The 26,366-nt window shown below is 38.9% G+C and overlaps 1 protein-coding gene across 2 annotated transcripts in view; it reads right to left on the bottom strand.

The window, feature by feature from the left end:
* The window catches only part of MMP16 (matrix metallopeptidase 16), a 194,168-nt gene extending 189,936 nt beyond the window's left edge, over positions 1–4,232 (bottom strand). Inside the window, exon 1 of one of the 2 annotated variants that reach the window (XM_005445407.4) lies at positions 3,768–4,232. In XM_005445407.4, coding sequence (XP_005445464.1) covers positions 3,768–3,899 — 132 coding nt within the window. In that variant the 5' untranslated portion in view covers positions 3,900–4,232. The remainder of the gene's footprint in view (positions 1–3,767) is intronic. The other variant, XM_055704038.1, reaches the window with a different exon arrangement.
* Positions 4,233–26,366: the final 22,134 nt, after the last annotated feature.

Here is a 26,366-nt window from a genome sequence, read left to right as displayed (position 1 = left end):
CAGTGTGGGGCAGGGCGGGGATTATCTTCTGTGTGTTTCAGTTTTACATTTAAAACACCCTTTCAGTAACTTTTATTCCATTCACTATCTCACTGATCCATACCTTCCTCTGCTAGAGTACAGAAACAGTTGAAAATAGAAAAACTACACTGATGGACATACTCTTCCATTACTCCACTTACTCATTGAAGTTATCATTTTGGAGCAATAGTTCAGCGCTGAGAACAGGGAGCTAACAGTGCAGTCCTTAGTTTTTCTCATGATGTCAGAAACAAAGTCACACCAAAATGCCACTGGTAATCAGTGAACTTCGAAAATTAATACTAAGATATTCCTACACATAAGACTATGTGAATCTTAAACTTCTTCATGATTAAACTACCAGTTTACAACCACCTCTCATGCAGCTTTACCACAAAGCTCTCACTGACTCAGAGTGCAAGGGTGCCCCTCCAGAGTCCCGTACTCCATGACTTGAATCCTACTCAACTATGGGTATTACATTAAATACTACATACACGAATACATTTCAGAATTGACAACTCAGCTATCATTGGAAGCCAGAGGATTTCATCCATGTAGATATTTAGTTAAAAGAAATTTTACAGAGGGACAACCAAATTATAAGCAACAATAATGTTCACACAAGCTTCTAAACTTCAGCTTAGTCTTTTTCTTTTAAAAGATAACATTATTTGAGCTCCCGTAATACCTTCTAAGAATTGCCCTGGCTCACAGCCTAACAAACCCACACAGAAACAAATCAACCAAAAAAATCCAACACTACAACACAACTTTGCTTATCAATCAGGAATGTGGATTAAATGAGACAAAACAAAAAAGGAAATAAATGATGTCTGCATTTTATGATGTTTAACAGGTATTAAATGTACTTTATTTGGAGACAAGAAAGAAGAGGAGGTGGGGTGTGGAGGGGATGGAAATCTGCTTTCTAGCTATCTTAAGCATTTCTTTGGTGACCTTTTATTCAGCTATATGTATACCACTTCTTTCCTGAACACTACTTTGAATATTTATTCTTACTGTCATAAGAAATAGTTGTCATATTTTCAGAATTTACTATTAAGTACAACTGTTTTATGCATTTGTGGTGACACAGAGGATTGTACAGCAGAATACATACATGCTGTTGCCAAGTCCTTTGCCTCAAATTTTCCATGCTTTTAGCCTTTGCTGTTCCAAATAAGAAAGCTGAATTTTCAGGGTTATCCAAACAATGTGAACATGACAATGGCTGTTCTGGGGCAAATCTCAGGTGCATTTAGATCAGGACCATGTCACTGATAGTAGCCAAAGTCAGTGGCCTCGGGAAAAGCCCCATATTAGGACAAGTTTTAAATCCTAGATTAATTCCCTGGAAGACTGTCTGGCTCCCGGAAATATGTGGTGCAGAGACTTAAAATGAAAAGAGAGTGGTAGCACTGGCATTATGACAACACACTTTGTTTCAGAAGAGCTGGGAGGAAGAACAGGAGATAGCACAATTCAAAAGGAAGAAATATGTTCCCTCAACACACACATGTCACACACTTCATTCCACCCAACAGTGTTTCTTGCTCTCAATATTGCCTTTGCCCTCAAAATGTGCTGTTTTCCATATGGAAGAGGTGGCAAAAATGAAAGTGTTTCCCGTCTTTCCTCATAAAACCTCTTTCTGACTGGAGTTGGCCTCCTGTTCATATTCCACTTGACTAAACCAATCTTTTTCTCCTCCCACACTAGCTCCATCTGCCGCCCATCTCTCCAGCAGAGCCAGATGCCAGCGAAGCAGACTACTGTGGGAGGAGAAAGTTCTGTCGCTGGAATTTCTTCCCTATACCCTGCAGGGGGCCAGCCTGTGAAGCCTGGAGAGGATACAGAGAGCAACTTCCTCTCTTCCACGCTGCCTTCCCCTGCTCATCAGAAAAGAAGGCAGCTGAGGACACGAGCAAAAGAAGGATAAAACTTCAATATGTGCTCTGAAATTAGCGACCTTAATATTTATATAGCTAAAGTCTCACAATTGTACTCCAGACTCGAGCATGTTACACACCACATGAACACGTAAAAAGACACAAGTCCTGCACCCCGAAGAGCTTACAAACAGAAGCACAGATGTACACTTGTGATAAGGAATGAACAAGAGTGACTACAGTAAAGATGACAGCAAAAAAAAGACTAAGATTTATAATCAGGAGAGATCTTAACGATGGAGTAAAAATACAAGTTTCTGGAGAGGCACAAGTCAAAGACAGAAGGTATGGGTGTGTGTTCTTAAACTGAGAGGACAACTGCATGTGGCAAGGGAAACTGCCTGTAGAGAGGGAAGGACTAGAATGAAAAGCAGACATGGGGAAAGAAAAAGTGATTTCTTACACAAGGCGATCTTGCATGAGGCAGAGGGAGAAGGAGCACTGGTAAGAACTTCAGACAAAAAGGGAGACAGTCTAGGAACGGAAGAGCATCTGCAGGAGCAATCTTGCCAGAGACAGTAGCAAAAATTAGCGTCGCTGAGTGCGAACAAGAGCTCACATAAAACAAGCAAGTGTGCATATGTGCAAGACAGAGGAAAAGACAAGACTCCATTTCTCTGAGTGAAAGAATTGTGGGAACCCAGGACACGAAATAAACTAGAAACAGAAATGAGTGAGAGTGGTGTATGGGTGCAGCAGAAAGTTTAGAGGGGGGCTGGCAGGACAGAAAGTGAGGGAGCACAGGGATCTAACAGAAAAACAGAACTATGTATTAGAATTTTAAAGAGCACATATAAATTAGGGAGACACATAACAAAAAAGATTAAGAGCTTTAATTGACATGGAAAGGAAGAGGGAAATGCACCCATCACATTGAAACATTAAGAAAAACTGCTCACAGCAGAACTAATGAAGTGACAGGAAGGAGAAAAAGGAGGAAAGAACATACACAAAGATGATAAAGTCGGTAAAGGAATGTCACTTAATAAAAAGCACTATGTAAAAACCCCAAACAGGAAAATTGAAAGTGTACAGAAGAGTGAATGGAAATGGATGTCCACTGAATTCTCACTGACACTATAAACTCTCAGGGCTTGCCCTATCTAAGTATCCACACATTTTACTCTTCTTTCTCATTTGGAAAAAATCCTGTTTTCCTGGTCCTCCACACCCTCTAACTTTTGTGCTGTAGTCGCACCTTCATGTCATTTGTTCCACGATTTCTAGTGGCAACACTTTTTGTTACATATAAACGGGGAAACGATCCTATTTTGTAAAATACTGTACCACAACGAAAGTGCCAAAATCCCTTGTCTGTTTCCTTCTGTCCCCATAACCCTCTTTCATTCATTCTTAGGAAAAAAAAAAGGAAAACCCCCACACCACAGGCTGGGGAAACTCAGCAGTAGCGCGGTATCTTAAGGCTAAGCCATTCCCAGAGCCTTCCCTGAGCTGCGGGTACACGCAACGCCCCAGGTCTCCCGTGTGCCCGGGGTGAGGGTTTCCCGTCTCCCGGGGCGGCACGGGCTGCGCTCCAGCGCGGCATCGCGCTTTGTGCTGCCGCGGATAACGGGATCTCCGGCTGAAACGCATCCATCAGGCGGGGTAATTCAGGGAGGGGAGCTAGCTACCGGCTGCTGGAAAGAAAGCCCACACAGACGTATGCCCTGGCTGCTGGAAGACATGGCTGGCTGGCTATTTGATTTGATCCAAGGGATATAAAAATAAAAAGGAAAGGGGGAAAGGGAGAGGGGGGAAGCACACAGGCTCGCACACGCATACGGCTGATCTTACCTCCACATTGAAATACTGCTCCGCTTTGCACACTGTAGCACATAAAATCCAAAGGAAGGTTTGCAAGAAAAATACCCTGGACTGAGACACGAAATCCAACCGGCTTCCAGTGCTGAATGCGAGTACGATCATAGTGAACTGTGCTTCAGTGGACGGAAGATCTCTCGCTTTTTCTCTCTCTCTCTCTCTCTCTCTGCCTTAAACAAATACACAAACAAACGAACCCCCCTCCCCCGTGTCGGTGAAGAGCCCGTAGCGCAGGTTCACCCACAGCAGGGGAGGAGGAGGAGGAGGAGGAGGAGGAGCAGGAGGAGCAGACACTTCTCAGCACAGGCGGCGGCGGCAGGATCAGCTCTCGCACATCCTCACCCCCAGTCCCGTAAGGAGGGAATGTGGCGTCCGAGTGCAGCCGCAGCTCCTGCACGACTCCTCTGCCCAGCAGCAGCAACCGCCTCCCCGTGTCCTCCCTCCTCTCCCTCCTCCTCCCCCTCCCCTGCCTCCTCCCCCTTCGCCTTCGCCTCCGCCTCCTCCCGGGGAAGGCTGGCCTGGCCGCCCGGCGGCGCGGCGCAACTCGGCTCGGCACAGCTCGGCTCGGCTCGGCGCGGCTCCGCTCGGGCGGCGCGGCTCGGGGCGGCACCCCGCCTCGCCTCGCCCCCCGCCGCTCCCCTCCACTCCAGAATGTTCAGCCGAAACCTACACAGCCCCGCCCCGCAGGCGTCTTAAAGACGACGGGCGCACCAGGCCGCCCCGCCGCCGTACGGCCGCGCCCGCCCGGCAGCCGGCTCTGCCGCCGGGAGCGGCCGTCGGTGGGCGGCCGCTGGGGAGGAGCGCGCGGCCTTCCCTCACGCGCGCGTGCCGAGGCAGCCGCGCGAGCGCCCGGCCCGGCGGGAGGACGGGCCTCGCCTGCGGGCGGGGAAGGGCCCGGCCCGGCCCGGCGCGGCGGGAACGCGCCCACTGTCCCTGCGGGCCGCGAGCGCGGCTGGGGCACCGCGTGTGCCCGGGGGCACCGCCCGCGCCGGGATTCCCGGTCCGCTCCGTGGGGCGCGGAGCGTGCGCGCGCTGCTCCCGTTAAGCGCCCGTGGAATGCCCGCCTGGCGCGGCCTGTGCGAGCGGCGGGCGGGCGCCGGCGGGGCGGGGGTCCCTCAGCCTCGGCCGCCCCCTGCCGCCACCGAGGGGCCGGGGACGCGCAGCTCGTCCCGACCCCGGTGCCGCCCGGTTTAGCCGAGGCAGCCCAGCCGCGCTGCCGTGCGGCCTACCCCGGCACGCACCGGGGCGGGCGGCGGCGCGGCGCGTAGCGGCAGATCAAAGGGGCTGGAGGGTGGCTGGGGCGGGGGGGGCGGTGTGCCCGAACGCAGCCCCGGGCGAGGGAGGACCATGGCACGAGGGTCGGGGTGCCCCGGGGCCATCTGGCCCTTCGGCGGCTCGGGAGAACGTCGGGCGTCGCTGCTGACGAAGTTCACGGAAAGGGAGTTGGTGATGGTGTAGTTACCAGTGACGGAAACAAGCCGGACAAAGTCTGGGTTGACTGAAAATCTATTTTAATGTGTCCAAATATATGGTCATATGGTGCGTGAAAGACCTATAGCATAGCCTAACTTTATGCTGGATGTTGTGATGTTCAAAATGCCTCCTGGTTATGGCAGATAAACTACTCCTGTGGTGATTTCCTATTGCAATAATGCATCTTGGGGGGGGGGGGGGGGGGGGGGGGGGGAAGGGCTGGAGGAAGCAACCTTACTGAAAACAAGCAATTTAACAATTCCAAGATTTGAAAATTTACCTTATTTTTACTTGTTTGGTTACCAAAAAAAAAGTATGTAAAGATACTTGATCGTGATATGGAGCAACCTGGATGTAAAAGACATAACCTGACAGATGAAATCCTACTCAGTTGAGGTCAATGTCCAGAAATAAAACATGTGAAGATTAGATGTGTAAAATTTTGACACCACCTAGTAGCAGGATGTAGGAACGTGGATGTTTCTCCATCATTTGTTATGTTAAGAGTGAGACAGTTGTCTCTGAAAACGTTGTATTCTGCCTAACCAAAGGGAATGGTGAAGCAGAATTTCTTACGTGATATACTTTTTTCATGTTAACTGCTAGATCTTAAAGGCATTTTCTGTTCTTCAGATTGTCAGTGATGTGAATAATGAAATCATGAAATACAGAGCTGGCAGCAAGCTAGAAGGACCTGTTGGCATGTTGGCGGCCAATATCGGAAGTCAAAATGATCTTAACAAATTAAAGAAATGTCTTGGAACCATCAGGAGGAAACTTAATACTGACAAATGCAAATTACATTTGGGAAGAAAAAGTAAAATCAAAAGGATACTGGTAAAACAGCAGCACTTCAGAAAAGAATCTGGGGGCTGTAATGGACTATAAAGTAAATATGAGTCAGCAACATGCTACCATTAAAGAAAAAGACAGCCTCACTGTGGAGTGTATTAATAGATGTGCAGTACATCTGACAGGACAAATTATTTTTCTGCTAGGGATTGATGAAGTCAACTGTGTTTGGTTTGAAACTAAGGACAGTCCAGAGGAAAATAACAGAATTTTAAGACATGTAGAAAGCAAGGCGTGTAGAAGTTGAAAGAACACTATTTAGTCTGAGAAGACTGAGGGTAAATGGTCTCTTTATATGGAAAATGTTAGACAAAACTTTATTAAATGTGGTGTTAGTCGCATTTGGAACAAGGTAACTAGTGGGAGTGTGGAATCTCTTCTGTACAGAGGTTTGACAGGCAAGAACATTATAGCTGTCGTCTCTCCATTCCTAGGGCAGTGGATTGTGTAGTAAGATCTAGTAGACTTTTTTGCTTATAGTGTATCAGTAGCTTATTTTCTCTTATTACTCTAAGAATTAGTCACTGTTACTGGTGTAAAAGAAACAGTAACTCACTGACTTCATACTGTCCCTTCTGTTTTTTCCTCTTCTCCTAAAGGACCTCCTTATTTGTGCCTTCAGCAAACACTGGCCCTATTTGTGATGGTGTATTTTGTAGAGTCTGCCATTAGCGTAATACGCGGAAATGGAAATAGATGTTGCTGTAACTGGAATTTCATTCATCTTGCCTGTCAGGACTGCTGTGGCTATCTATTGTGAAAAGCATGGGGCCATAAATACAGTTACCTCCTTCCTTTACACTGTATTCATTAGAAGAAAGAAGAAAAGCAGTGGCATGAATAGAATGGTGGAGAACAAAAGCACCTAAGTGTTTGAGGAACAGAGTGGGAGAACACAAAAGTAAAGAAAGATTAGTAAGGAAACAGAGTAACAGCGTGTGAGTATGAGTGCCAAGGGAAGAGACAAGGCATGTGAAGGACAGAGGTCTTTGAAGTGAAAAATATCAGTCAGGAATGCTTGTGTGAGAGAAGAAATGCTGGTAATGATGGGATAGGGCTTTGAATATTTATAAGTAAGCTGTGGGCAGGAACATGTAGGAGTAGTAGGGTCAGAGTCTCACGGGACATGTAAGAAGGTAAAAAGGAATAGAAATTAATTTAAAACTCCATACAGAGGGCTGTTTGTAGATATGTGTGTATGGAATTATGAGAGAGATTAAAGAAAAGACAGAAAAAAGCAACAAAGATGAAAGGGTAAGTAAACAAGAAAGGAAGGAAGGAAGCAGAAAAATGCAATTGGAAAGAAATGGGAGCTATTTGTTGAAGTGCTTGAATGATTCAAGTCATATACTTTATCAGCGTCTTGCAGATTTTTATCTTTTATCAAATACCAATATGATTTTTCTGTTCTTGCCTGTGGCAGTTACCAGCAGTAGTTAATAAGCATTGAACAGGTTTGTAGGGAAGTAAAACTGGAAAACTGAGATTTCCATTTAGTTTTAAAACTTTTAGCCTTTTTGAAAGGCAGGAAGAGATCTGTGTCCTGTGCTCCCAGCCAGCCCATTTACTATCTGAGTTTCTTAGACTCTGTAGAAAATCTATTTTATGGATGACTATAGTCACAGGTTTACAATGGATGATGACCAGAAACAGATGAAGACATCGTTACACATTCCTGTGTCCAGATTTGAACACAGGGCAAAAATCTTTCACTTTATATAAATTCTGAGTATAAATTCATACAGTAACTGAAAAAAACCAAAATATTACATGTTTTCCTTTCTGCATTTTGTGTTGCTTAGCTGCTGATAGTACCAGCTGGAACTTTAAAGAGCTTCATTACAAGGTATATTAAACTGCAAAGACTGATGATAGATACCACATCTCACGCATTTGTATTGTCTCACATTGATATTTGGTTCTGGTTTGGAAAAGATGTTCTACTCAGCTGGCCTTTTACTCATGGAATGAGACTTTCATAGATGTGTCCATATGAATTCTGTTTGACTATTTGAAAGGTCCTGCAGGACATGAAGGCAACAAATAAGTTTAACTGTGTAGGAGGGAATATTGCATTGACTCTGTATTCCTGCCAGGATCACACTCATATTTGCCTGTGTTCAGGTATCTATGGTTCTTTATATTGCAAAGTTTACTGTAGGCATAAGGCTATCCAGTCAGAAAGTAGAACTGATACTGCCAGTGCACTTTACTCTGTTGTCTTGCAGCTCCACCAAAGGCTTTATGAAGACCCTAAGTAAAGATAAAGGTAAATGACACTGTAAAACCTCACATAAAATTGTTGTAGGATCACGAGGAAAATTCCTAACACTTAGGAAGTCATAAAGTCAGTAATATTTCAGGATATTTTGGTTTATGTTTGGCTGTAATTTTTCCCAGAGTCAGTGAAGTCATAGAGAAAGAAAGTCTGAAAGTGTAAAAAATTTAAAAAATACAAAGTTATAAATTGAATTTCTAATTCATTGAGTCATAATGTCACAGAATAATTTAGGTTCAATGAGACTTCTATAAATCATCGGATCCAACTGTCTGCATAAAGCAGAGGCAATGCAGGTTACGTTACTCTGATGCTTGTTCAGGGAGTTACGAATCAAGTTAATATAACTCAAGCATCATTTTCCAGTCTGCAATATGACTTCTCTGTCTCAGGGAGCTATTTTGAGGGTAAAATCTCTTCTGTGAGGCATTTGTCAGGCCTTCAGTTATTTTGGTCTTTGTGGTGACAGTGCCCATTTCAGCAAGTAGAGCAGGTACCTCCTAATCTCTTGAAGGCAGGAGAAATGGCCAAGAAAAATAGGTATAGGAAATACAACTCTGTAGGTGAAGACTGAAAGAAATACATTTTAGAGAGAAAGAAGATACAGGGTGAGAGAGAAATGGCTCTTGGGGAAAAAACATCAAGAAGTACACAATAATAATTTAAAGTTTCTGTATTTTAATAGTAACATTTTCACAAGAATATTTCTAAGAGTATGACTTGCTACTGGGTTAGTGAAGAACAGATCCAAAAAAATGCACTAAAGCAGCCAAGTCCTTACTTATTTACTGTGTGTAACTGTTCACATCAAACTTTATTTTCTCTACTTTATGACAATTTTCATGCTGCTGTTTTCTCTCCCACTCCTGATGCATGCTTTCCGTGCTTTCTGATTTTTGGGTCAGTCTGCAGAGTAAGAAGACCCATTCAAGTGCCAAGTCCGTCAGCAATTTCCCAATATATATCTCAGACTAAAGGGTTCTTTGCAGTCAAAGGTTTACAAGTGGTCCAGCTGTCTTTTGCGCTGTGCTGGTGATTATTCACCAATTTTACAGTAGTGTCAGATTGTCAGTGTAGTGATTGTTGTAAGATCTTAACAATTTGTTTTGGATATTATTTCCATCATTTTTACAAGGTGCCCTGTGTATAAGATTTATATTGTTAAAAGCTAAGAGAAGAACACATTACATAAAAATAAATAATGCAGAGCAGTGACAGGTAAGTCTGACAGATGTGAGGAGGATGGCAAAAACAGCTTGAAAATGCTGGGTGTCTTCTATAACGTAAACACAAAGGCCTCCATAACTCCATATCAAGTTGAATCTTAAATGGAAGGTAATTATCGCAGGTTTTGTTTTGTGTTGCTCTAATGTGGCTGGAAATTCCACATCAACATGGTTAAAATAGACCTTTTTTAAATTACTCTGTTAATTAATCTCCCCAAATTAACTGTACTAGCAACCTGTGTAATTTATTTCATTGTCCACAGAAATTAATTTTATATTGTCTATTTTTAGCTTTCAACACACTATTTAAGTACTTTTTCTTTTCTTTTTTCTTTTTTTTTTTTTTTTTCCCCTGTGTGTTTACAGCACAAATGAATGTTGGAAGTGTTACCTGGAGAAAGATAAATCTTGGCGACTGTAGTTTGTGAGAAATAGTGTTGCATTTGGCACTTGGAAAGTAAACTTAAGACTGTGGAATTTCATAGAGGGATTGGATGCATCTGGCAAAATGAGTAGCAGTAAAGCAGATAGGAATGTTAACATTTAAATATCATTGGTGAGTTTCCAAGTTAATTACCAGTGTCATTAATGAAATCACTGCATTTCTTAGAGCTGTTGTTCTGCAGACTCAAGAAAAAATATTATACTTTTTATATACATTCAAGAATATCTTTATCAACACAGTGTAATTTCTTTACTTACTTGCTTTTGCATGTTTTAAAGTTTAGGTTCTAAAAAGCAGTTCTGCTGCTTTGGTAGCCCAGTGACTGGAATTACTCCCCTCGAAAGCATTGGACATGTAGGACTCCTTAAGATCATTTTAGTTTATGCCATTCATGTATGAGATTTTGGATCAAGAAGATCTGTGAGAAGAGTTTAGAGAAGAAAAACTGCATGCTGCTTGTAAAGAGAGAGCAGGTTTAACAACAGAAAATGTGTTTTAAAAGGACACACTTGAAAATGTATCTGAAGAGGCCAGACTGCAAGAAACAGGAGAGTTCACTCAAGGTTAAGCTATATATTAGTCCATTCTGCAGTACAGATACACCCAATGTGACAGACACCCATTCGACAGAAACAGTTATTCAAGTGAAAGAGGAAAAATCACACACAGAGGGTTCCGTTTCTCTCTGCCTGTACTTCTCTAACTACAACCTGTTTGTTTTCCCCTTTTATTGACAACTGCTACCTTAGCATCCTTTTGCTATAATTGGTTAATATGTTGTCATTGGGGAAATAGTGGCCAGGTTAAAGAGGACTATAAAATAATGCACATTCTCGTGAGACTAGTATTAAGGTTCCAGGTGAATTTCAAGTTTTTAACTTGAATGCTGATGGTCTAATAAGCAACATTTTAAAATTGTAGAAATGCAGCTTTTAAAGTGTGGGAATACTGAAGTGTGGAGGTTTTTTTGTAAACCTACTTATCCCAAAGTGAAAAAAAGATGGGAAGGTGAAGGGATGGAAAGATTCAGAAAATTAATTTTATGGAATAGTTGGGCAAACATGTTTACCAGGGCTACGCTATGTGAAAATGCATTGCTCACTTAGAGGATCTATTTGCACCTTAGATAATTAGACCTATCTTTGGGGAATGTAAGTTTGGACCTGACTCAGTTTTCCTCTGCCCAGGCCTCTGACTAAACAATGTTCAGTTCCTCTGTTTTTAACACAGTTTACTTCTCAGTTAGAGCAATATGTACTCTCTCTTACTCTTATAGGTGGGGTTTAATTTATTCATTCTGGAAGGAGAAAATAAGGCGTGATTTTAAAGCTTAAACCATATTTTACCCTGTTAACTTTTTTCATCAATCAAATTTCATGGCCGTTTTAGCTGTTCTTTGCTATTCCAGTGACAGACATGACTTTAGCAACAGCAGTTTTAAAAATTTGCAGAAAATATGTGAAAAACGGTGAAGATGCTGGTGTAGATGTGATTGTGGGAAGAGGAGGAAATGTCTTGGAATCTGATGGTCTGCCAAAATATTACTGTAGCATTTCTGGTGGCAATAACCTCATGTAAAGAGGTACACTTCAAACCTGTCTGTATATAAGATTTTATTGTAGATGTGTGTAGAGCTACACAAATAATTTAATTTAATTATATTTCTAGTGCACACAGGTAAAGGCAAAATATGGGAAGATAAAGTGGCGAGGCACAACTGAAGGTTATTAGCTTTGAAAAGTCTCTTTATACATGGCTACTGGTAACGGTGACATTGACAAGAAGTGAGATAAGCATCCCAGTTTTATATCTGTATTCTGGGAGGAATACATAGAAAGTACTTAGATTATGTTATGTACTTTTATAAAGTCTTACCAGTTCAGTCTGATGTGACCTGTATAACTCGGGCACAGAAAAGTCACACAAAAACTACTGAAGATTTTTGCAGCACCCCTCCTCCCCAATTCGCTCTGTACAATGTGTGAGCACAAACACAATACTGATCCTTGTAATATTTGTATTTTCTGTCTTCAAGAAAGCCACTATATTTTTTTAAAAAATATATTTATATATATATATATATTTCTTCCTTAATCTAAGACATACACATTTTTATCTGTATCTTTCCTCTGTCTTTCTTCTGGGATTTTTCTGGTCTTCTCAATTTATTTATTGCAAGACACTTCATAAAAGCACAAGAACTGGCTATACAGTCTTTCCATATCATTAAGGGGGCTCCCAGTAGAGATTCTAAGCATATGTTCTTACTCATGCATAACTGAAGAAGAGCCAGAATTATGCTTAGACCTTTAGCTTTAGAGAGGTTTCCAAACAGTGCTCATACTTTCAGATTGAAATCTCAGGGCAATCTAACAGATCTGAACACCTACTTCTCATTAATTTTATGGGACCTGGGCAGACCTATCCCACAGGCATATTTGAAAACACCAGACAAAAAAAAAAGAAAAAAAAAAAGAATTAGAAAGAGACTGCTAATATAGATAATTGTTTTTAAAAGTGCATTTACTACTGTTTATTTAGTTGCTTAGTTTTAACCTGAGATTTACACAGGGGTTAACTTAACGGATTGATACTGCAGTTGCTCAACTTACTAACTGCTCTGAAAACCTTTCCTACTGTTCATATTTAGTGTTATTACCATTGTTACTGTATCCAGTCATTCATAGCAAAAAATCACTTTCTTCATGCAGAAAGTTGGCTTTATGAGGTGAGGGGTCGTTACCAAACTTTCAGACTTTCAGTTTTCACTGACCCAAAGGCAGATGAAAACATTTGTACCTTTTAGCAAGTTTCTAACCTTTTCTTAGAACATTCCAATGTTTGTCAGGTTGAGTAAAATTTCTGGAGGACAGAGGATAACAACAGCATCATTAGAAATGGAGGGGGGGGGGGAGCGGTTCTTTGTAACACACGTAGTAAGGGTGCTGTTCTGTGAGACTGTGTATATGTGTACACGTATACAGTTGTGTGAGTGAGAGAGAGAGGGCTGGAGAGCACACAAGGCAGAGTCCCAGGTTACCTTAACAAACACAATATAATGTCTAATTTTTCTTAAAACAATCCAGAAAGCTGTCAGAAAGTGCTTTTCCCAATGCCATACGGTTACTTATCTCCAAACATATGATGTCCATCCATGTTTAGTATTGAACAAAATGAGTGTGAAACATAGGTATGGTATGCTTACGCGAACATATATATACATATCAACTAACAGAGATAATGGAGATTAGATCAAGTAAAAGAAAATTTCTCATCAGTTATTTCAGCACATTCCATTTTACTAACTCTAACTTTTCTTGGAATATCAAATTTGTAAGTCTACCATATTTAATTAACCACATTAATGACTTTGTCTATTCTTTAATTGTCATTACAACTTTGAGACTGGAGTTGATAAGATAATTTAGTCGAAAATTTATTTATTTATAGATGTTAAGATACGTACAGTTTAATTGTCTGAGCTTTGTGGTTCTTCTTCCTTAGACAATGTAGTTCTAAGCAAAGGTTATTATAGGAACATTCGAAAACTAAAATTTATGTGTTAAAACTCTAAATATCCACAGAGAGAAAATTTATATTCAAACCACATAAATTATCAATAGTCAAAAGAAAATAGCAAATTTTACATCTAGATGTAAAGTATATGATCCTACAGAAAATATTCAGGGACCATAAATAATAATGAGATTACTTATGAAGCTATACAGACTTATACAAAACTTGAGAATTTCCAGTAAGTGTTCTGTAAATAACCTATGAATCAAAAATCATTTGCTTAAAAATTCAGCTCTAAAAAAATTTAAAGCAGATAGATTCATTTCCAGGTGAGAATTCAGGTCAGTGTGCTGTTGACTGATGTTTTCATTGTTTTCAATGGAACTAACTTTTACCACCAAAGGACATGTCTCAGGAAATCTATGTTTGACCTAAATAATTTCATGTAGCACAGTATAACCAAATACTTTGCTAATGCATAAGAGAACAGATTAATGTGTATGTGACAAGAGAAGCACTAATAATTTTGAAAACTAAACACTGTTTCAATTATTATAATATGAATTTCAGGTAAATGCAAAGTCTATGGAACTTAGGTCTTCAGTCTAAAAAGATTACTTAAGTATTCGAAAGAGGTTCTGGTATGTATTAAGGGCACTTTTTCATTATGGCACTTTACAAATACGTAATAAAATTTAAGCCTTTTTCCTAATAATACAGTTCCTTGTATTCTTATTAACTTTTCCCCCTTTAAATCATAATGGTATAGGTAACATGGTTTGCCAACAAATGCCACATATTCTTAACTTTTTTCTTCAAAATAGTATCACTGGATACTTACTTTTCCAGCCCTCAGGAGTTTCAGGTTTCTTGACAGTACTTCATGCAATGACATTTGGCATCATAATATTGAACTGGCAACTGGGAATCTCCATTTCCCTACCTTCCCATAGGTTCAAAACAGCTCTGTATGTTTTAGCTGAATTCTCTGTTCCACACTAAAGCACTTTGTTGCCATAATGAAACAAATATTTCTATTTTACTTGGTACCTTCACCAATCGCTGTAGTGTATTTTTTTCATGGAGGGCAGCAGGGATATAAATCTGAAAATGTGGGACAATGCATGACTAGGCGATGAAAAAAGTTTGTCTCTTAATGTACATTTTTGAGAAATCCAGCTCCTTAACACTATACTATCATGTTAATTTTAGAATGTCTCAATTAAATTGTGAGAAGAGGTTGAAAAAATACTGAAGAAGTTCAGTTTTCAATAGTTTTCTGTCAAACTGGAAGGGTGGTATATGTCTGTCCCAGCTGACCCATTCAGGGAAACAGCTTTTCTGAATGTCTATTTCATATTTTCATTAAAGTTTTAAACAATGAAATGAAGGGTGTAGCTATGCAATTTATAAGGGACACTATTTGTGGAGTTCACAAGTGCTGGAGATCAATGTATGTCACAGAAAATATCCCAAATCTTATTAAATGTAATGATGACAAACACAAGTACTGTGCTTGGGAAAGATGTTATATGGGCAAATACAAAAGAAGGAAGAGCAATGCAAGAAAGACTACAGAAAAGTATAGATGTGCCATAATCTGAATTAAGGTTTGTAAGATTTTGCCACAAAAAGCAAATGTTCTGGGAATGGTTCATGGAAAACTGGTAGCTCTGAGCAATTTATTTTTTTTTTTACTTTCTCAGTCTTGGCAAGGCTTCAGCTAGAAGTTTAGGTTTCAGCACCATTCCGTAACAGAAAACAAACAGAAAGGAGCAACAAAGTGATCAGAGATTTAAAAGCATATGAGAAAAACTTTTGTCTTTGACTGAAAATTGGATTTGTATAACCTAGAAAGGATGACAGTGCAGAGGACATAGTAATGATATCTGTACAGGTATCATGAAAATATATTTGTCCCCCATCACTATGGTATAAATTTGACTTAATTTAAACCCAAGACATGCAGTTTAGATTTTTTTTTTTTTTTTTTTGCTTGCTGTAATAATATGTAAACATTGGAAGAGGCTACTTAGGAAGGCCATGGAAGTTTTAAAAATAAGAATGTTTCAAGTTAATCCTGCCTCAAAACAGAGTAGGTTGACTAAAGGACCAACTGTTGAATTATCTTTTTTTAATGAATTATAGATAAACAATGTAATTAACATTCAAAAAATAGCAAATTTATATTTTATTTGGATTTAAGTATGTATAATTTTTTTTTTCATACAAATAATTTTTCACTTGTTACACTCCTTGAGAATGAATGTAAGACAGAGAAATATTTGCATTGCAATTAAATTTATTTATTAAAGATAACTTGCTTTTTTTTTTCTTTTTTTTTTTTTTTCAGGAAAGGTCCTCACATGATGGGAAGTTTCATGAGCTTTTGTGGAACACATTAGTTTGCTGACTAACAGGACTACTCTGAAACACTGGAATTCTCTCCTTTCATTTTTGCTGACAGATGATACATTTTTCTTTAGCTCTTGGAACTAACAGCTTTTCATTTAATGATTAAAAATGTACTTGCTTGGAATGGTATGAGCTTGCCATTCTGAGAACATGATGACAATAATATGATTGTGATGTAATTACAGCATGTACAACTTTTGGAAATGATCTCTTTTTCAGAAACCCATAGCTCCTCATAATACTTACCAGTACAGTCTCTAAGCTTGCCTTTATGATGGGAAAAGGTTGGGTTCATCTGGACCCTATGCAGGTGCCAATAATCAGGCTGTAGTCATCTTGTAAGGGATCTTGGTGCCCTTTTCAAAAGATGAACTTGATGGTCGTGACTTGTTTAAAATACTGACCACCACAGATTATTTTCTAAATTGTTTTCCCTAGTTTTGTAGGTGAATAAGATAAGTAAGATAAAATGTTTCTGGTACATGAATGCAGATAGCCTCTTCTAGCATTTTTTTTTCTTCCTTTCTTTTTTCCAGGAATAAGTGCCATTTGCTATTTGAAGAGGGAAAAGTACAAGAGCAGGATAACTTTCAAACCTTGGTCCACATTACTGAGGACCACCCTTTTATTAATGCAGCTGTAAAGGGATCATTTCAAGATGAGCAGTGATACTGCTCACCATATCATTCTTCTGCTTGCTGTTTGCTGTAATAAGCTGTGTGTCTTATTCAGCCTAAATGTCTACAACCAGGAAGACCATTGACTTAGTTTCAGTAGTGAAGACAGGGAAGAGGAAGAAACAGTGCCTCAGAGCATGTAGTGCCTTATAAACAACTCATGGTTCATATGGCTAGAAACATTTCACGATTAGAGCAATAGACAGTATGGCATAGAAAAACAAAATATGATACCAGTACTATTTAAAACAACAGAGTGAGGCATGCAAGGGTATGACCTTGTGTTGAGTAACCTACTCTTTATGCAAGTGATTTTCATTAAGGTAAGCTAGTAAATACAGGGAATGAGTTCTGTAAATATTGTTTTATTTTTTTAAAAAATGAATTCACTTCAGCATTGTATTTCTGGGTTGTGTTTGTCTATGAATATTCTGGTGACATAGAATTAGACTGCAGGATTGTACTTACTTGGCTAGTTAGCTAATTTTAAGAAATTATTTATTTAAAGGAAATGCTGGAGAATGTTTAGGGAACATGAATCTTGTAAACAAAACTAGTCATGGCATTTTGAATACATTGCAATTGGAAACTTTCTCAGCTGCAGATAAATGGAAAACAAACAAAAAAATGTCACAAGAACCAGGTCTCCCCTTTTAAAATGTGTGAAGATACTAATGACATTCTTTAGTACCACCTCTCCTTTGCACTATTATCTGTAATTAAGCTGAAGCACCTCCAGAGACTATTTCTGTGCCCCCCCCATCAAAGTATTTTACTTACAATTTTGTTGGAGTGAAAGGGAAGATAATTTTTTCCCCCGTGTTTCTGTTCTTTTCTTAACATATTCATTCATTTTACTCAAAAGATTTGAAATTGTTCCCTCTTCATACTGTACAAAGTGGGGAACAACCCTTTGATGAGTGCATGTGAAGGGCCAGTATGTTTGAGTCTCCTTTCCATTTACACAGTCTCCTCTCAGAAATCCCATCCTAAAATCATATATATCACTTCACCAAGTTGGTGAAAATGAATTTGCTCAGTGATTTTTATGACATAAAGATGGAAGAAATGAAACTACCTAAGGTCATCCTACATCTCTCCTATTTGGGCCACTAACACTTAAGACGAATCAGAGAATCATAGAACAGTTTGGGTTGGAATGGACCCAAAAGATCATCTAGTTTCAACCCCCCTGCCATGGGCAGGGACATCTTCCACTGGACCAGGTTGCTCAAAGCCACATCCAAGATGAAGATAACTTAACAATTTGCTCTTTAAAAATGTAATCATTACACAAATTTTTTTTCAGCCATGTTGCTGTCTTTTTCACTGCTGCCTCCATATGGACGCCAATGAATTATATAATTAGTTATGCTCTAAACCAGTTTGAAACTTTGGCTTCCTACACTTTCAGGTACATCTGATAATTTTACTTTATATCTAATTGTGTCTGGGACTCCTGCATACTATAATAGAATGCTCCAGGAAGAGTTTTGCTAATAGTAGGTTGTAAAATTTGAAGTTTTTCCAGCTACACAAGGCCTGCATTGCATTCCTAGAAGCAAGCCAAGGGTAAAACTAAGTCCACCCTTCATGCTACTCCTTCTTTTGCTTGTAGAAGACATGATCAGCTACCTACAAAGCTGAAATTATCCGTAAGATAGTAAAGAAAAGCTGAAGGAAAGAAAAAGAACAAAGTAAGGGGAAAAAAGTCTTAAGACAGAGAAGCAACAGAGGAGTAGAACATGAGTTTACAATTTCTGATACCTCCCTGAAAAGTATCAGCCTTCTCAGGCATCTCTGTTTCACCTTTTTCTGTTAATGCCTCTGCCTGTTTCCCCATCCTTTGGGAAACATTTTTACTTTTGTGATGAATGGAAGAAGCAATCTCTTCCATGTTCAGAGTGAGTGGTAGGTTGTGTTTGTGACATCCACCTGAAGGTCACTTTCACAGTGCTCCACAATAAGGAAATAGCATAGCAGAAAAATACAAAAACAAAATACAAAAACACAAAGGCTACATTTACACACATTTGAAGGGGTCTAACTATGCAGTTTGATGATCAGTGCAATTCACAGTAGCAATGAGGTTCATTAAAAATGCTTTTAGAAGTCAATGAGTTAACTACTTACTCTAGTGTGTTCTTTTAAATATCTCTCTACGTCTTTACTCACCTTAACTACCTTTATTAGACCAGTCCTTTCAATTCTAATCTTTATAATGTCATTAAAAACCTGTTATATTCTGTGCATGCCCTGCTAATTCTCCAACATATTTCTGACAATATTTTCTTTTGTTGCCTTTCAGTGCTTACCCTTTACTTTTTCTCTGACAGAGCATTATCTAAGGCTTGCTCTTTGTCTGCAACAGAAGCTGTGTGAGTTTGACATGCTGACTAATTTCAGAAATTTAACCAAGCATTGAAGCTACAATAAGACATGAATAATGGCTGAGAGTGATTGAGACTGATTAATATACATACTGCAGCGCTGAAATGACAGTCACCCACTCAGTCTGATTGGTTTAGGCCTCGTGTGGTCATGCTGTACTTGCTTGGTTGGTGCCACTTCCACTTCGTTGCAGCAGACTTTACTCATAGTTTAATGTAATACAGGAAGTTTCCTGTCTTCCAATATGATTTACATTTTATAATCCCTGATATATACCTTGCAGAAAGTAACTCATGGGATATTTTTCAATCAAGGATGTTTTCTGGTTCAGACTTACTGTTCTATGTTATAGATCATATGTTTTTCAAAATGTTTTTAGGATTATTTATGGAATTGCAAATAAGTAAAACCACTAGAGGGCAATAACATTGCTAATCTAGTTGTAGTAACAATGTTCCAGTTGATCAAAATATTTAAGTGAATAAGGAAAGGCACAGGAAATCATGTAAGTGACAGAGTATTTGTACCGACTCCAGACTACTACTTGTCCTGCTTCTTCAGTTCTCCTGTTTTATGCATAGAAACTAATACCCAGGGTAGACATCTTCAGATGTGCTAACCCTCTGTTCCATGAATAGAAAAGAGAATGCCAAAAGGACAATTCCATAAGTAAAGGACGTCAGGAACCCTATTTTCCCAGCATGATTTAACCTGATATGTAGCCCTTCAGTCTTTAGCTTGAACAATAACCACATGTTCTACCAGTTAAAATGTCCTTTACTTATATAAAGAAGTTGGGAAAGTAAAATAATTGTCAAACTATCACCAGTTTCAGTCTTACTTAGAAAATCACTTCCTGACCTGCAAAGTACCAATCAGCAAGACTTACTAGTGTCTTTAAGAAGCTGTCCTTTAGGAGTATATACCTACCCTTACAGCATGAGGAGGAAAACATGAGTAGGGAATGGTAGAAGAGATAGAACAGTAGTTAGGAGTCTCTTTCTAAAATGTTTTGACTGGAAGGAACAGCAGAAATAATATTCCTGAAGGGGAGAGCCTGAGATCGTATTACCCTATGTCCACACATCTTCCCCCACCTCATTCCTCAGAGCTTTGCTGGGGTTAACTAATACATATATTTCACCTCCGATGAAATGAGTAGTAATTTCTACAGTAAGTGAAAGCATAATTTTAATTGATTTACAAATGAAATATCTGAAATATGTTTTGCTTTACCTTTGTAATGCAAATGTGGGTAATAAAGAAAGTATATGAAAATGATGAATTCAGTGCAATTTCAGATTTGTACTGGATAAATTATAATGAAAATTCAGATATTTACAGGTGTATTTATAGCAGTCTGCTCATTTTTCTTGCTAGATAAGTGTAATGCAAAACCGTCCATATTGATATTATGAAAGTTTTGGTGGAATCACATACATGCTTTAATCATCTGCAAAATACAGTAAAACACATTGATTTTATCAGCAAACTGTCTCATTTATATAATGAATTCGTATATTGATTATGTAAACAAGATAGGGTAAAAAGGTGGAAAAAACATCACTAAATTAACTTTTGTATATATGTAAATTAAATGTAGAAATTATTATTAGTGATGTGTGAATAATTCACAGTAAGTTTATTTATAGGATCAATATACCTTCTTTTTTTTCAGAGTATTCATAATCATAGAATTTGAACACATTTTAAACAGACTTTTGAAGCAGTGTTAGGTTTCTGTATTCTCATTCTCACCGTTGCTTAGTTGAACTCTGTGAAGTTGCAGTTCTGATAAAGCTCACTATAACCGAGATTAAAACCGAAGTGAAAAATAGGTAAATTGGTTTCCAGTGAACATTCATTAGAGAATACATTTTTAACAAAGCAAGTACTGAATGAATGAAGAAAGCCAACCCTAAAGACTGTATGGTGACAGCCAATAGTAGTGGAGTGCAATGGCTAAGAAAAATTTTTAAACAATCTATTGGTGTTCACTTAAAGCTTTCTTTTTTGCTGCTTATTGCCACAAAGCATGCTTCTGTGCTTTAACATGTACGTGTAGCCTATGGCCATCTATTGTCATGTCAAAAAATCATTCTTTTCTCTAGGTTTTGTCACCATAAGCGATACATTACCTAGGGAAGAGAAGCAGCAACCGAGGTCTTTGCAAATAATCCCAATGCACTCATCAAGAGTTAGTGAGCTCCAGAGAGTTTTTTTATTCCCTGCATGATTGTTTGTCTCCAAAAAGTAAAGCCTTAAAAAAGAAATCTTTAAAAACAAATTGTCTTCATGTGTTCATGGGTACTTTGAAGACCTTCCAGACTCAGGAACTCTGACAACTCTGTTGCAGATTTAATTGCAAGCAGAGCCTTCCATAAAAAAAAATAATAAAAATAGTTAACCTGTTTGAAAAGATTTGAAAAAAAACACCCTAGAAGTAAATCTGGGAAGTTTATAAACGTTATACATAATGTTGTCTTAAGTGCTATTCCATTTGCTATTATGACAAAAATCCTCTCCATGGTGTCCTTTGCTCAAAGGAAAAATTGCCATTATCTGAATCCTGGGAACGGCAGTTGAGGAAAGCTAAAGAGACATTACTCAGTAGTTGTGGCATTAGGCAGGTCTCAGAGGTCTAGGCCTTTCAGACAGAAAAAATGTCAGTAGGAATGAAGTATGAAAAATAAGACAACATTATCAAAAAGGCACATGTTAGAATATTCTTCTGAAAAAATAGTAACATACATTTATTAAAAACCAACAAATTCAGCTAATCTATGTTCAGTTATAAAGCTAGCTTTGCATATTTATTTGAACAATTGAAGTAGAAAGGTCTTTTTTTTTAATTCCATCCCAGTATTAACAAAGTTTTAATGATATCTCTAGCTACCATATAGAGATATATTTATCTGCAAGGTCTGAAATGGATTAAGGAAATAATAAACCTACCTATTAAATCATAGGTAAATCAGTTTAAATGGAAATATGTTCCAGATGCCAAAGAAGATGCTGGTAAAATGCCTGGGATGTGACGTCAAACATGATGAGTAAATGGAGTTTAGTACTAACATTGAATTAATCCTGAAGATAAAGTAGTATTGATATGTGCTCCAGGAGGAATTCACACAGGAAACTGTAAACTAGAAGGTGGTAACTGTTGCACTAGATGGATGGGAAATTTATTCTGCTTGAGACTTCTCTCTGGCACAGCGTAGGTGCCCTGTCATGCCAGGGCTGCTGAATTCCTTGTGCCTTATGATAGGTACCTGGAAACGGGGGAAATGGAATATGAAACCATCTTTTCCTTTTGCCTGGGTGAACATTTAGGTAAGTCCATAACACCTCTCATTTCCCCAAAAATGTACAGTTTTGAGAATATAGTCTTCCCAAAATGTACAGTCCTGGTCCTGTAAGATTGTGGTATTTACATCAACTCTGATGTAACCTAATCTCCTCTAGGTAGAATGTATGCAAGAAAAAAGCCAACATCTAAATATAAAAACTCAGACTAGAAAACCTAGAAGGCTTTTATCTCCAGAATGTCCAAGTGAAATTTTGATGCAATAATCTTGCAGGAAAGCCAGATGACTCTGCCTAGTGCATTGACCATTGTTGTCAGTGCCCCAGGGGTACCACCAGCCCCAGCTGCCCCTGCCCAGCCCCCCGGGAACTCTCCCCCACTGCCCATGGCCCAGGCCCCCATTTCAGTGCTGCAGGGCTGTCAGCCCCTGCCCCAGCAGCACCACAGCAGGGCCCGTCTCCAGCTCCCCACAGCCCTGCCCTGCCACGGGGCCCACCCACTCGGGCCCACCCACTGGCCCACACCCCGGCCGGCCCCTGGCCCCATCCCCATCCCCAGGGAGGTGCCCCGTACCCCAGGCTGTGTACCCCTGGTTAACCTTACTAGACATGAATCTGAGCTGTCAGCTTGTCTTGACCTCAGAGCTACCTGGTCAACAAGGCCTGGTCATCTGAACTCTTGGGTGAACGTGCTAGCCACCCTCAGGCCTGCCCTGCGGCCTCACCAGGGTGGTGGGACGAGCTCCTTGGCCCGGCCCTGAGGGACCAGCTGGTCCTTGCTGCTCCCTGGCAATTGCCTTCGGAGAGAGCTTTCCGTAACAATGATTGTGAAGCATTAAGAAATAACACAGATTTGAACTGATAATATTGAAATTATAAGTTCTGCATCCATCTGCAGGCATATGATGTTCTCTTAAGCTGGTAGGTTTGTGTTAAAACATCATGTCCAACGCATGACACTGTAGATCCAAGTACAACACAGTTAAAGTTAACCCCTTACTTTATTACAACCAAAGATTTTTCTGTTACCGTGTCTTCACAAATTCAACAAATGCCTTAATCATAAGGCTATTATTAAATGTTATGTGAAGTGCTACATGGTCCTGACAGTAAAACTACAAATTAATTTCTGACTATTTTTCATAGGAAAGTGTCATACCAACAACAAAAGCTGATACTCACTCTTTTGCAGGTATAAGCCTTTTCTAGGTATACCTCACTAACTGGGTGAACTGTCAGTGAATTAGTAGCCCTTCTTCTTTTCATATGGAAACTTTTCAAATCAATCTTTCAACGACTCTAGGGGTTATGTTCTTTGCACCACGCTTTGAAAGAGACCTTAAGTACTCTAAGGAAGATCAGAATCCAAGTAGAACAAATAATATAAAATCTTAATAATTTTCTGTTAGGAGAGTGACTTATGTTTATATTTCTACGAATTTTCCATTATAAGTCTGTTTCAAGTGGATTAGTAGGCTTTCTTTTTTGGAGTTGCTAACACTTGGCAGGAGGTGGAGTAGAAAAAGGATAATCTCCACAGCTTTTTTCTTAGTCAGTGAGAGAGGTTCCTCCTAAATGAACAGGACTTTAATTTAACATGATGAACTACCTCTGGAGGAAACTTTCTACACAGGTTATACAAGAAGCCAAAGCATAGATGTAATTATAGGTATAGATAGAATAAGACATATTTAGAAGAAACTGATTTTTTCTTTTTTACTTTTTTTTTTCTGAGCATGAGTCCAAAAGTGTAGGCTTTCTCTACCTAGTATATGATTTTCTGGAAGTCTGAAATTGTGCTATTATGATGCCAGAGGTGATTAGATCATTAAATAATGTATTCCTAAAAAATCAGAACTGAAGTACAGTGAATCATAGACAGGATGGTTGGGATCCCATTTAGTGCTTATATCACAATGTCTGCTAATTTTCTTTGTTTGAAAAGTAATATGTAAGTTTTCCCTAGGAATCTAGCCTAGCCAACAGAAATAACTTCTAGTGAAAAGGTATGAAGAAATATACTGATTTATAAGCTAATGTGTTCCCTTCAAGAATTTTTGGGTTTGTGTCATTGTCTTCTTTTTCTCCATATGATTTACCAATTCATTTATCTCAGCAAATTAAGGCAGGAAATGCCATTGGGATAATTAGAAAATTATTCCTTTAAAATTAACCTTCAGGAAGCTGTCTCTATGATGACATGACTCAGAAAGAAGAAGAAAAAGATTGTTTCAAGAATTCTTGATGCCTGGTAGTTAACGCTCCTGCTCAAAAGTGACGTAGTTTCTTGCTGCAAAAATCATTAAAGGTTCCTCATGACTTTGCTTTTGTGTCCAAGGCACAAGAAGCAGGACAAATACGGAAGGAAACACAAGGTTAAATCCTTAACCCAGGGAGAAATAGAGGAACTCCAAAATGTGATTTTCTCTGTCCAGCTCTCACATAGCACTGCTTTTACTTGTGCAGTCCTCTAAAATTTTGTAAAGCCAGTTACAAAGACAGACTGGATTCACTAGTGTGCCCTGCTCTAAAAATGTAGAGTAACTATCAGTGCAGCTTTACTGGGGTCTGAAATGCTTGGCATGGTAGCAAATCCGATCTCAACAGTTAACATACTTTTTATTTTTGAAAAGGTCATATTTCACATCTTCATGTCATTAGAAGTTACAAAAGGCATATTGTCTGACTGCATCTTATTTCAGTTTTCCAATATGAATTGTTTGGTAATTCTTAAAATGTGAGAAAATATATAGAAAAATCTTCTGCAACGGTAAAAAGCAAGTTTGCCAACAGCAAAATGCTGGTTACTCTTCATTTACTGACACACACTACCAACTCCACTTCTGTGTTAAAATATTTTTTTGTCTCTGGATTATGTATTACATATAAAATTGTACATACAGTGGTGACATTCAGTTGTTAACTGACAGACACCTACACACAAATAGAGTTTATAATTTCAGCAGTCTAATCAGAGATTCAGGCTGATCCATGGTGATTTAAATTAGATGATTTCACTACAGTCTGTATCATGGAAGACTTTCTATACTGTGCAACTTTATGGAGGGATGGAGGAACATGAAATATTATGCTAAACACACACAAGACCACTTTTCTCAGCTTAATAGCAAGACATTTGAAGTCTGAAAAAAATTTAAATTTGCCTGCCTGCAAATGAGGCTCATTCCGTAATGACACTTTTAGGTATATAATTTCTGAAACCACGTAAAGCAAATAGATGAGTAAAAGAATAGAAACAATCACTACTTTTCTTTCTTGATGTGCATCTACTACTACTTCCTGAAGGAAAGGCACAAACGATAGCAATTTTTATAAACTTGGAAGTCTTTTTCATTCAGATGTTGAATTATGCAATGAATATGCTTGGGCCATTATACAGAGAACTGCCTTGGGTCCACCATAAAATAATATTATTAGCCTAAACTGCTTGCAAAGCAATGTCAGAATGATACCAAAAATAATATTTCTGAGAAAACTACTCTGAATTAGAGCCATTGACTGTCCCTTTGGATGAAAACTGACTTTGGTGATTCTCCTTGAAAGGAATTCTGTGTGTTCATGTTAAAAGGAATGCTCATTTCACTTTAAATACAGATTTCTTTTAAAGGTGGAAAGTAGCTGTGCCACACTAGTGAAAATTAACTCATTTAAATATCTCTTTTGTATTTTCACTAAGGTATACACATTATTATAAACAAAGTAACATGTAAGGGAGCTTTAGGATTTGTTTTTCTCCCTTTTCTGTTCAGAGGACAAAGTTAAAATAATAATAAAAAGAAAAAATCCTCACAGCAACCATATCTAAATTCACCTCTTAATGAGTCAATTGTTTCTCCACAAATTGAAACTTATCAGCTCAGATTAGCAAGTCGATGACAGTGAAGTCTAAAATGCTTTTGTATGTCATCCTATATTGATGATTTTACTTCTTTTCTTGGCTTTCTTTTTCTATTCTTTTTCCAAAGTTTAAAT

The sequence above is a fragment of the Falco cherrug genome, chromosome 3 (assembly GCF_023634085.1).
Source record: "Falco cherrug isolate bFalChe1 chromosome 3, bFalChe1.pri, whole genome shotgun sequence".
Classification (NCBI taxonomy): domain Eukaryota; kingdom Metazoa; phylum Chordata; class Aves; order Falconiformes; family Falconidae; genus Falco; species Falco cherrug.
The sequence above is the reverse complement of the archived record's forward strand: the minus strand, read 5'-3'. Positions and strand labels throughout refer to the sequence as shown.